Source organism: Pungitius pungitius, chromosome 2 (assembly GCF_949316345.1).
Source record: "Pungitius pungitius chromosome 2, fPunPun2.1, whole genome shotgun sequence".
NCBI lineage: Eukaryota > Metazoa > Chordata > Actinopteri > Perciformes > Gasterosteidae > Pungitius > Pungitius pungitius.
Window position 1 is genome coordinate 16,253,948 of NC_084901.1, and position 13,135 is coordinate 16,267,082.

Below are 13,135 nucleotides of genomic sequence, written 5' to 3' on the forward strand. Positions count from 1 at the left end.
GTTAGCAAAGTCGTTTTATTGAGGCATAATTGATTTTCAGGATGTTGAACCTTCATTTATTTATATTAAGTCCGTCAGGAAGCCTGTGCAAGAATGTTGTTTATACAGCAGCAATCACCAGCCCAGCTCTGCGCCTTTAACCTCTAATGCTTGACATTTATTGCAAATGTACCATTAATATCATGGCATGAATATTATCTAGTTGCATTTCAATATAATAAGAACAGTTATGACGAAGGATGCAAATGATGCCCCATGAATTAAAACTTTTAAATAGTTTTATTGATGTTTCTGTGTTTTCTCCGGCCTGTTTATTCAATTTATTTCAGCCTTCCTGAGCCTTTTGGATTCATTTAATGGGATCTTCTGGACCCACGTTGATTAAACCATAGATGTTGCCTGATTAAAGTGGAATTAGATCATTGTAATCCAGTAAGTGTCGCCTGTCAAAGTCAGACATCCGTCAAACCTTCCAGATTGTTCATTATGTGAGATTTGTCGCCAGCAGCCATACTGGGCTTCTCCAAAAAAAAAAAAAAAAAAGCCCTGCATGAAGAGCGTAACAAATGGTCTGACTCGGTCTCAGGCGTCTTCAAAGGGGGGCCACGGTAATGACAGCGGTGCTGGAGGTTTGGCCCTCGGGGTCCGCTGTTGAGATGCTTAACTGTGGCTAACGACCAGACCAATTACTCCCAAAGACGACCTTAGGAAGAGTCACTCGATGCCACAGGAACAACCCATGCCCCCCCCCCCCACACACACACACACACACACACCTTGTCCGCCGGAGCCCTCGGGCCCTTCTCACATCTAGCTGTGTGTCGCCATTTTTCCTGTCAAGGCTTTGTTATTGCCATCTTGGGCTTGGGAAGGTGACATTTTACAATGTGTTTATTAGGGGGGGGGGTTGATAGATACAATTTTCAGGGACATTTTTTTTCTGTTTCATGGGAAAGAAATGACAGGAAATAGTTGTATGTAGCCTGTAAAGTTCAAGCTCAAAAGCTTGAGGGAAGGCTGTAGTTCAGCCATGTGAAAATGTTCATTATACTTAAACATCCTTGTGTTTTCCTAAAAGATAGCGCTCTTAAACAAGGATGTTTACCACAAAACTCATATTTCCAGCATGTCAGGCACCACTCTTGTATATTTAAGGTCACGCAAACACAAGACTTTTTTTTTTTCCGGCGCCCACTTGTTTGTTTGCAAGGCGCGATACAACAATGGCTGTTTGTGGATCGGCAAAGGCAGGAAGCGTACAGTATCCTTTCTGGAACCTACACACGGGCCCCTGTCACTTCATTAGTCTTCCCCCCGAGCGCGGCGGCGTGGGAGGGGTTTAACACAATCGCAGTCAATAAGGGAAGTGAACTAGCTCCCAGACTTAGCACGCCATCCATCATCCCGGGGAGCACGCCGCCGAGCCAACGCAGGCCCCCATGCAGGTCGGTGGAGAGGCGGCGGTCGAGCCCCCGTTCGTGGAGTCTCCCGCAATCCCCCCCCCCCCCCCCAGGCATACTCCCCATCTGGCCAGCGGTTCCGTGCTAAAGCCGGGAGATGCGCGGGGCCTAATTCCTACACGCTAAAGCATTACCGTCTGTCCAGGGCCTCACGGAGAACGAGATGGTCGCCAGGTGTCTTCCTGTCTTCAAAGTGTCGGCATCGTTAATCATGCCCCCCCCCCCCACCCCCCCCTTCTGCTTCGCCTCACATGTGTTTTATTTTCGCACAGACACACACACAGACACACACCCTTGCTCTCTGGCTCCCTCTTTATTTGTGGACAGTCTGTCACCCAGCTGCATTTCCTGCGGGGTTTCTATACAGTTTGGGCCTCGATTGGAACCACATTTGGCAAACACTGCGTGCCATCTTAATGGAGTCACTGTGATCCAAATGGGTGGGTGGTACGGCGGGGGGAAGTGGGGGGGGATTGGAGAAGCGCAGCCTGCCTGCAAGGGGCCAGAGGATACTGCTAACCCTCCCACCCTGCCCTTTAGCCCCCAGCAGACTGCTCTTTCCCTCTAATGTGGCCACTTTTATTCTTGAATCCCCTCCTCCTCGCTTCATCCACTCCTTCAAAGGCAAATCCATCTTTCATCTATCTTTGCTAATGGTATTAACGCAGCTCAGGCTTGTGAACACAGCCTCCGCAGCTGCAAGGCCCTAAAAAGCATTTTTTTCACCCCCCCCCCCCAGGACAGGGAGGGTTATTCATGTCTTTCAAACCCATGCCACTTCCCAAGCCCAGCAACATTACAAGGCACGGGTCATCTTCTAACAAACAGGAAGGTCGTTTGTGGATCACGTCTAGTTTTTGGTCTTTGGCACGTTGACCAGCCAAGGCCGCGTCGCATTCACGGCGCGGAGCGTGCGCGGTCAACGCCCTCGCTGACGCAAAACCAGGCAAGAAGAACAAGAGCTCTTTCCTCTGGAAATGCACCAGGGGGACTATTTCTGTAGTTTTAAATTGTTAAAGAGGGGTCCCGGGCCAGAGAAAGGAGGAAGAAGAATGGGGGGGGGGGGGGGGGGGGCGGGGGGTCTGCGCCTGGTGCTCTGTTGTGAGCAGCAGACTGTTTCACGTGCCAGATCCTTTTAATGCGTTCCTCCGGGCTGGGAGCCGGCTGAACTCTGGGCCGCTCTGGGAGAGGAAGTCCCAAGCCTGGGGAGTTTCAGACATCCTGTTTTGTAGGGCCGCGGGCCAGGACCGGGCCCGTTGCACGCCACCTGCAGACTGCAGCATCGCATCTGCGCCTTCGTGACCAGGGGGGACGGCGGCAGCGCAGCGCTCACAGCGCCCTCCTGCGTTCTGGATCCAAAAAATGGCTCGTCTTCGACGTCCCGGCTGCGTCCCACCCGCCTCCCGGACACCCAACCACTGCTTTTCAGATGGACTCATCTAAAAACGATCAACCATCACTTTGCTCTATCTGCCTCAGATTTCTCCCATCTTGGACTGGTTCTTCATTTCTCTTGAAGAGCATGATATCATTTTGAAGGAATGTGTCTTTGGAATTCAGGAATCAGTCCATAAACGGGTGGTGAAGGAGAAGAGCTGAAATATCGGCCCGTAAAATGTTACCTACTGTGAAATTTAGTGCGTGTGACCTCCGCGCAACAGAAAAAGTTCAAAACCATACTTTTTTGTGCAGTAACCGGGCCGGTAGATCTGAATTTAATGTATCCGTCCTGCATGCCGACGTTTCGCCTCAACATATGTTTTGCGATTGTGCGTAAGAAGGTCCCGACATTCCAGCAAGGACACACCATTTCTTTGGGTTCCTCTCGGCATTTATGTAGCATGGTACGCCCCAAAGAAAGTCCCTATCCTTGTTCAATGTGACCAAAATACAACACCCCCCCCCCCTTCAGTGTAGTCAGCGTCTGGCCGCTCCCTGTCAAACACACAGGAAGTTTAGTGGGGATGGCGCTCCCCGGCCGCTGCTATTTAGGACAACAGGAAAGCGTTTGTGTCTGTCTCAACCCCCCCCCCCCCTCCCCTCCTCCTCCCCCTTCCTTGATTGGCCTGTTCCCTCACAGTCATTCCCGCTAGGGCCAGCTGCATTTTACCTCGTCCATGTCCAAATGGCCACCATGTGACCTTTTTCAGCGGGGCTTTTTTGCTCAAAGCTAATAATAATATATATATATATATATATATATATATATACATATATAATGTCCCCCACGTAGGCAGGCAGAGGTGTCATGGGACTGGAATCCTCATCTGGCATCCTTTAACAGTCCTAAATGCTGTGGGGGCTCAACTTCTAACCCCAGGAAAACACCAATAGACCCCGCAGGCCGCCTTCAAAGGGGCAGCACATCAAACGAAGCCGAGCGCATCGGCGGTCAGCCAGACGGGCGGGAACACTCCCGTTTGTCAGCGCAGTGACTTATGCGCTTTTTCTCCCCGGGTAAAACAGGCGTTTTGTTGGGGGGGGGGGGCTGCGTATCAACACAAAGTGTGACGCCAGGCACCGGTCGCAGGGCCCAACGGGCCGCTGGTCTCAGTGCTCATGTGGAATATGAGATGTTATGTCATGAACAGAGCCCCCCCCCCCCTCCCCACAAGAAAAAGAAAACATCTGTCTATCTGTTTAATTCTCTATCTTTTGCCCCTGTTTATCTCTTTGCAACGTTACCCCCCCCACCCCCCCCCCCCCCCCCCCCCGTAACCCTGACGCTAGCTTGTCTGAGTGGCCTTTTGCCATGCATTCCTCTCTTCCCTGTTTGGCCTCTGTCTCAGGAAGTGGCCCAATTAGTGGATAAACACCATGGAGGGGATGGGAGGGAGGGGTCTGACAACTACCCCCCTTTTCCCCCCAAGCGTCTATGCCACCACGCTGTCGGCAGGATAGATGGAGAGGGGCAGGGGATCCGTGATGCACGCTGCATTTTAACCAATGCATCTTTTGGTATGAGGTTGGGAATATTACATAGAACGAAGCCTCAAACTGCCTGTGCACCTTAAACTGCGAGTATACGAAGACAATTATGCAAGAAAAGAAAAGGCATCCTGTTACATTGGAATGCTGTGCTGCCAAAAGATGATCTGCTGGGGAAGTTATGAAGAAATAACGCTTTCTCTTTTCTCTTTTTTTTTTTTTTTTTTGTCCTAGTGAATTTCCAAAATGTAATTTGCCTTTCCGTTTTGGTGATGCAATTATTGGTTGGTTTGCCTGAAGTGCCGCGGTGAACGCATTTGCGGTCTACAGATTGAATAATGCAGACTGTCGACATCGTAGCCTCGGGACAGGAAATCGTGATCCGCAAATAGCTCTCTTAATTAGGCACGTTTATGATCAACTCAAACCACAGATTTTATAGTTGTTTTCCTGTCAGCTTTTTGATGTACTAGTTTCCTTTTTAACAAGAGGTTTTCTGAGTTTGGGCTGATTTTCCTCTTTCCCCTGCGTCTTGTATGGTCGCCAATGGACCAAAAAAAAAAAAAAAACTCCCATTTGTGTGGAATCAGAACTCCTGGTTGCTTGTTCCTCTACGAATGTCCCATCCACATCATGAATGCACATGTCCTCCCCTCGGATGGCAGTGGAATGCTTTTTGGAATTTAGTGAAGTGTGATTTACAGGTGACACTGACTCGGTGTGTGCACATGGCTAAACTCAGGAAGCACTTAGTTTGACATATGACACTTGTGTGACCCCCCCCCCCCCCCCGAGGTAAGAACCACCGAGGCCGCGGAGCATGTTTGTGAAGAATCGACATTTTGAATATGGTCAAGATGCCATTTAATGCCCTGAGTTGCAGACAGCAACTGTTGCAAAGAATATTGATAAGTAACAAGTTGTTACATTTCTGCTGAAAACAAGGATGTTCAGGGCGGATTTATAGACTTTAATAACTTGATGAGTACACATGAAGTAAAACCGTCACCGTGGGTGTGGACGGATCCTTAGCAGGGCCCTCTCAGGGGTTTAAAGATTCAAGTTGAGGCTCATGCTCTGTACATTTAATACTTCCTCTTCGAAACGAGCTCCAGAATCATGTGTATTTTGTAGTCCAAATTGAATTAAAGCAGTACTTTGCGTGTCATTGCCCTCTCCCTGACTTAAATCAGTGATTTGATTGATTCTGCTCCCCCTCCCTCTTCCCCCCCCCCCCCCCACCCCCCTTCACCATATGACCGTTATTTAAACAACATGCAGCCTGCATTCCAGCCCCGGCGCACGCCGCTCCGGTGCAGCCACGGTGCAACAATTACCTTCCCCATGCGCCCCAAACTCAGACGGAACCGATGGTCAGATAAACAAATGTTATCCCAAGGTACAAATTAAAGCTGAATGGTCAAATTATACACCAAATTATACATGTGCCGTTCTGTTGGGGGATGTGGGGGGTGGGCGGGGTGGGGGGGTTTAGATGCCGATGGGTGTCTGAAAATGTTTGCACTCCTATAGGGATGGCAGGAAGGAGGTGTGTTTCCTTTGCCCCGGTTGGGGGCTTCAGGCTTTCGGAGTGTTTGTGGCGCAGAGCAGGATTCCATGTGGCCGTTGGCGGGGACGAGGGGAGGGGGAGGGAGGAGGGGGAGGGGGGAGGGGGGGATGAGTTACTGCAGCGGTCCCACCGCGCGGCGCAGACATGCAGAGGAGAGCTGGAAAAGCAGTTTACATTCTGCCTGCCACAAAGCGCTCACCTTTGACGGAGGACTCTTTTTTTTTTTTTTTTTTAGGCCGAGAGCAGAATGAGTTATTTTGCTCTGGGACCGTAGTGGGGGGGGCTACTTTAAATCTGCTACATAGATCCAGGAGAACATGTCCTAAACAGCTCAGAGGAGTCACTCTAATGAGATGCTCAGGAGATTCTGCAGAAGAAATACAGTTTCATTTCATGAAAGCGAACGGTCGGCGTAAAAAGGAGATGAAATGTGTTCACCAATGATGTCGATGTGGCACCTCGTGGCCTCCGTTAGAGAGAGAGAGAGAGAGAGAAACCAAACAACCCACAGGATATAAGACAGTCGCTATTCTATTATCTTAATTGCGAGAACGCGACGCTCGAGAACAAGATCCCCCCCCCCAAATTACACATCGCGGTGTTTGGCACATAAATAGTCATTTCCGCACTCAGACCAGGAAGAAAAGAAGAAAAAAAGATCATGCCTCCCACTGAAAATGCGATTCCGAGTTGTCAGGCCGAGCTATTTATGGTATGCGCCCCTTTCACTGGAATATCCGCTTCCTCCTATTTTTTTCTTCTTCTCTCTCTCTCTTGACGGACAGTAAAAGCCGCCTGGAAGTCAAACTGCAGCCCCAGATTAAGTCTGACGGGCAAATAGCCGCTCTTAAGACTGCGATGCTGCGTCTGCCGTCACAGCGCAGTGCCCTCGCCGAGAGATTTACGGGGCCCGAAGTGCAGGGGAGTTACAGTGCGAGGTGGGGGGGGGGGGGAGGCGCAGAGAGGCAGGCCGGGCCCCAGGTTAGGGGCTCTAAAAAGGTTGTAGGTTATAAATACTTGACAGCGCCGTAAAGCTGTCACGGTCTCTTCCTGAAGCGAGCACGCACGCACGCACGTTTGGACACATACTCGACAGTTATGCACATTTCGCACGAGCCCCCCCCCCCCCCCCCCTCTCCCTCAAAAAGCAACACCAAGTATGAGAAAAAAAAAAATCACGTCATTACTTGTTTGTTCATTGACATTTTGCTGCTTCTGTGCGAGCTCCTCTTTTTACTCTTCGGGACCACTTTCATGAACGCACACGTTGTCGTCTTCGTTGTGTGTGTGTGTGTGTGTGTGTAAATTGTAGCTGACACACCGGCGCACACCTGCGTGGTTGTTGCTGATGCTCGGCTTCTCACAAAGCCTCTCAGAAGAAGGCTGCTGCCTGCATGGAGATGAGGGACAAGCTGCTTTTTGTGGTTTCTCTTCTACTTACCAAAGGTGGTGGGGCAGGATGACGGGTTCCTACCTGGGGAGGGGGGAGGGGGGGTGGTGGTGTATCGCACCCGGGGTGAGTCCTGCGGTTCCCACGAAAGGAAACTGACAGGACTTCTCACTTTGTTCCTCTTTTATTAGTCATTAGTTGTTTGAGGCCCCAAAATAAAGACATTGTAACGTCCATGTCCAGTAAATGTAGAGAACCTGACATTAACCCGAGACATCAAAGGTTTCCACTGTTCTAGATTTCACTCTCGTTCTCCGGAGGAGACGTACACGTGACTTCCTGTTAGAGGTTCTGCAGTTTGATCGCTGCAACCAATGATTATTTTCAATACCTCACAAATCCCTGAACATTGGGTTCTTTAAACCTTCAATGTGATGAATTGATTTGGTTGTTGGTTTGTTTTTTTAAATCAAACAAAGAGGACCTTGTACCGGAGCACCTTTTGCCCCTCGTGTTTTATCACTATAACAGATATCAGCCTCAACTGATGAGACCGCCAAATGCTAAAAGTTTTCACTGAAATGTCTTAAACATCAGGCCAAGCTCAACAAATCATTTCATCTCGTCCAAAAAGTACATTATGTGTTCAATCCCAAGGTCCCTGTTTCCTTTTTCTCATGCCTTTTTGCATCTGTCCATCTCATCCTTCTCTTTCTTCTTTTATTCTCTCTATCACACACACACACACACACACACACACACACACACACACAGATATGTACAGAGAAAGAAAGAGAGAGAAGTGAGGTGTAACTGGTGAAGAGGGACATGTACATGCAGCTCCTGGTCTGAATAGCACTTCCTGGCGTGTGAAAGGCGAGCTGAGGAGGGAGGGGTGGGATAAAGGGTGTGGGTGGTGGTGGAGGAGAAGAAGAGGGGTGTGTGTGTGTGTGTGGGGGGTGGAGGGGGGCGCCTCGCCTCGCCTCCTCTTCCTCCCTTCTCCTGCTGCTGAAAGCCTTGTTTGTCATTCTTGCGAGCGCCTCTCTGAAAAGGGAGTCAACTGGGGAGGTGGAGGACTGAGGAGGGGAGGAGAGGAGGGGGGGGGGGGGGTTCACAATGAGGCGAGGAGGACCACATCCGCGTTTGCCAGGTGTTCCCTTTGTGATCCTCACCTTGCACTCAGGCATGTAGAGAGGGGAACCGAGAGCCGGAGACAGGAAGGAATACACCGAGTGAAAGGGGGAGAGGGAGGGAGGGGGGTGCATGGAGATACAACACACACGCAGAGAGAGAGAGAGAGAGAGAGAGGGGCGGGGGGGAGCCCCTGGATCCCGCCAATTTTTGACAAAGACAATCTGCAGGCGGGTGGGGGGGGGCGTGGGACGCGCTGCGTGTGTTGGGCGCAGGTCGCCCTTTGTGCTCCGGTGATGAAGCGTCTTTCCACAGCCACGTCGGACGAGGCCTTATCGCTGGGCTCGATCGCCAGGCCCCGCAGCGGCCCGCTGGACCCGAACGCGGCACCCCCCCCCCCCCCCATCCCCCCGTGACGCGATAACGGCCTCTTTCCAGCGCCCCCCCTCCCGGACCCCCCAAAGTCAGCGCAGGCCCGGCGTTACCAAAAACAGGCTTTTCTCAAACTTCTACACTACAGAGGACATAAATACAGATAATGGGCGCAAATTAGAGCGGGGACCCTCATCTGAGAAAGTTTTGCCCGAAAGATGCTTATCTCAGAAGACTTTTGTTCTTACAGTGGATTTTTACACAAAATTGCAAGCAGATGGCGGCCCGGCAAATAAGTTGTACTTTCTTTTTTTTTTTTTTTTGCGTGTGATTGATGCACCACTGCAGCGCTGTTCTCACCAGCCTTGAGAGGAGTTGTTTGTGTGATCCTGTGGCAAAAAAACGTCGCAGTAATCGTTGGAACTGTATTATGCAGATTAGGGGTCTCTCGCGGGCCTCCGAAGCGGCGTCTGAAGCTCACGTGACCGGGGGAAGGTTCTGCCTTTCGCTGACCACATTAAACAGCCACTTTGATGGCACCAACCCCCAATTATACCCCCCCTGAAAATGTAAAACCAAATTTAGGCATTTCTCTTGCAACTCAAGAATATTTAACAACATAACTTCCCAAAGGCAATTAATGAAGTGTAGTTTGGCCTCTTGAGCCGTTGCTGCTGACAGTCCACTTTAATGCCAGCGGATCTTTCGGAGTTGTTTTGGATACGCACCTCCTAACCTGACCTGAGGTGGAGGAGCGGAGGCCCGCGGGGGAGCCGGTGACTTTCAGTTTGCGGTTTGAGATTAAGCAGTTGACAGGATGCGAATAGACCAGTTTATCTATCTTTAGAAACTGAAGACTGTCGTTTTCTTGCCAAAGGGAATCACCTAGATCCGGAGTAGTTACACAACCAGAGGTGTGGTTGTAGCTGGTGGATTTCTTATGAAGTTGAGTCAGACATGCGTTTTTCTTCAATGGCCACCGTGATTTGCATCGGCCTGATGCACAGATCAACTGAAAACCTTCCTCGTGGCATTTGATAGCCCTCTTTTTGTTGAGGCTATCAAATGCTTTTTTGTTTTTTTCCTTTCTTCTGCTGTTTTACATCACACCTCTCGGGTGTAATCCGCAGCGTACTGAAGACGTGAGTCACGGCAAGGTAACCGCTGTGCCAGAAGCACTTGCTCCGTACACGCCGCGGGATGTTTTTAAAGATGCAACACCCTGCTGTCGCCTTTTTTTAAGGTTCTGTATACGTTTTATCCTTATAGGATTATGAGTATAAGAGGCACAAACACAGGGCTTATTTAGGATCGAGGTGCAAAAGTGTAAAGCCTCGCCAGTAAAAAACAAACAAGCAGCGAAACGGAGGAAAAAGCAGACATAATGTAAGTCACACGAGCTAAACACAGTAGCCGCAAGATTATGCCTTGTTCTTAACCACTGTGACCGGGTCTGAATGTGTCCGCAGCACCATTCATGTCTAGCAGCACTGGAGAGCATGATTCAATTACCGGCAGCTTACTGTAAGACAATTACCGAAATAGACTGGTGGGCGGTGTTGCGTTTCACTCAAGGTCAGGAGACTGTAAAATAATATCCCCCTTGTAAAAGGAAGGATATATTTCTCTGCAAACCGGGCGCTGCTGAGTCGACGGAACAGAGAGGACTGCGTAGGATGCCATTATTACTTTGAGATCACAAACGGGCTTTCCTTCCTGTGGACGGGTCGGTCCCGTTCGATTGAATATGGTTTTAACGTCCCCCCGTTGTGCGCTTTAGGTGCCCAGGCCCCGCATAAGCCTAAAAATGATCTGTGCAATATGTGGCAGTGTTCCTGAAAACTGTCTGGTACAACACAACGAACATGGTATTAATTCTCCGGCTGCACAGATGCAACAAGTGTTATCTTGTTCTATCTGTAGGCTTGGCTTTCATCACTACTTTTACTTTCATGTCCTGATACTGTTACCATACTGGATTTGGTACCATTACTAAAACAATATGTTTGGTCATAACAAGGAAAAGGAATATAAACCTCTCAAATAGTCCGTGTTATCCAAACACGAGCACCTCTAAAAGACTTCTGCCCATATAAAGAGCAAAAGCAATGTACTGTTTATCTGATTAAATAATACGATAACAAAAGAACACATCTGTGCGCAAATGGACCAACAAGTCTTTCCGGTTTAATTAGAGCTCTAAATGTCTTTGAGATTATTCGTTGGATCCATCCGTAGTTGTCATAGGTAATAATAAGGAATTTTCTGGCAACCCGCAGGCGCTACAGCATTGATTGACTATAGCTGTCCACCCCGTTGCCTGTGCCGGTGTAGATACCAATACATCCCCGGTGCCCCCCCCCCCCCGATCAAATCGCCTGGCCCTAGTGAAGGATGCCCAAGCCCTGTAGCCCCTGCGTGTTATGCGGCCCGTGGCCCTAACCTGTCAGTCCGTATCTATTTCCAGCATCCAATCCCCCCCCACCCCCCGAAACACCCCCAGTCCACACACTTTACACCGCCCCCCCCTCCCACCCCACCTGTCTAATAACTCACACAATCGGAACTCAAGAGGACACCAATTTCACCAGATTCCACTTTCTCAAATTGCAGGAAAACACACTTAACTGATGGGCCCTCCCGACTTGAGAGGGGCCATTGTTGTGCGCCTTGACCCTCCACCCCCGGCTCCTCCCCTCACCTTCCCCTGGCCTGTCTCCCCTCCGTGTCACATAACAAGCTAAGAGCACACCTTTTTCCAGCAGGCCCACAACAGGCAATCCTTTGACAAGCCTCGGGCCTCTTTGGGCCTCTGAAGGGCCATTCTCCAGGGTCAGGGACCACAGGGGAAAGTGTGTAAATGATACCTGATGGCATGTAAAAAGATCATTTGATAGGTCTAAATAGACTGACGTACCTGTCACGGCTAGAACTGCACTGCACGGCGACAGGGTGAAACACCTACATTTTGTAGAGCTCCCCTGAACCATGAACGAGTATTTTCATGCTCCACTGTAGTTCCCCCAATTGAGAGACTTTTAGGGCAGTAGCCCTCTTTAAAGGCAGGGTTGGCCCTATCAGAGTGGTTGGAAATGGTTGTATTGCTTCAACAGTCGTCAGATTCAGCGCCAATGCAGTCTGGCATCAATCACTACATGGGTGATACGAAAGGTGTGTTCATGCCATTCCTTGTAACCAATGACGATGCCCCAACCTCACATGATTCCTATTGTTTCTCCCACAATCTGTCCCTCATTCTCGGCACTCTTAACTGTATTCTTTAGGAGAAAATGGGGTGTGCTTTGGGGGGCGCGGGGCCACCTTTAGCATGTCTGTCAACTATAACCTTTCAAGTTCATGACAGTTTAGTTGTCAGTTGTGTAGTGCTTGGTCGTAGTTCACTTGAGTCGATCCCACCTAACGTCGGGCGGCAGACTGAGGACACCCGTCAACTGCAGGGCTGACAAACAACCAATTTAGACACCCCCCCTCCCTAGAGCATGCCTTTGGGCCGAAGCCTCGGGGAGAACGGGCAGACTCCCTACCTGCCGTGTCAGCTACGTCCGCCGTTATCTATTTTCAGCACAACGTCGGAGCAGAAGTCGTTGCCGGGGGGTGTAACCCCAGCAACGGCACCCCACAATTATTCCGTTGGCCCCTGTGTGTTTACCTGAGGTGACTCACAGAGCCGCTCTCTGAAATCCTGCCAGTGTGTGCAGAAACCTTCTGAGGTGTGTGTGTGTGTGTGACTGCATGCGCAGTTTACAGTTCGCTTTGCTTCTCAATCTCTCAATCATCACCGAGAGACATTCCTTGACGCACCGTGGAGAAAAAGCTCCAAGTGTGTAATTTGCACCGTTTTTTGAAAGAATTATTCCAACTCGGCTGCTCCGAATCTGATGGGAAGGGTCCTAAAAAAGACCAGTGATTTGAAGGAAAAGAGGTCAGCGGTCACCACATAAATCTCCGCACCATGGCAAAGGATTTCCCGGGAGCAGATGTGACTTTGGCACTTTGGCACAGTATTGCTCTAATGGATCAAAAGCCTAACCCTCAGACCATAAACATGTCCTTCCTCAACCCCGAACGGAGGCTACAGCAGCACAGCGTGCCTCCCTCCTCCCCGCAGCCCTCCCTCCTTCACCCTGTTTCAACACATCCCTCTCTCAACTTCCTTCCTGCCCCACCCGATGAATTTTAATACCTGCCTGTCATGTTTTCTTCTCTCTCTCTCTTTTTTTTTCTTCTCCTTACCTCCCCCCTCCTTCACCAGACCCTTGCTGC

General features: G+C 50.0%; 1 protein-coding gene across 1 annotated transcript in view; it reads left to right on the top strand.

Annotated features, from left to right (window-relative positions):
* The window catches only part of afg2a (AFG2 AAA ATPase homolog A), a 13,640-nt gene extending 2,990 nt beyond the window's left edge, over positions 1-10,650 (top strand). Inside the window, exon 6 of the mRNA XM_062558665.1 lies at positions 10,632-10,650. Coding sequence (XP_062414649.1) covers positions 10,632-10,650 — 19 coding nt within the window. The remainder of the gene's footprint in view (positions 1-10,631) is intronic.
* Positions 10,651-13,135: the final 2,485 nt, after the last annotated feature.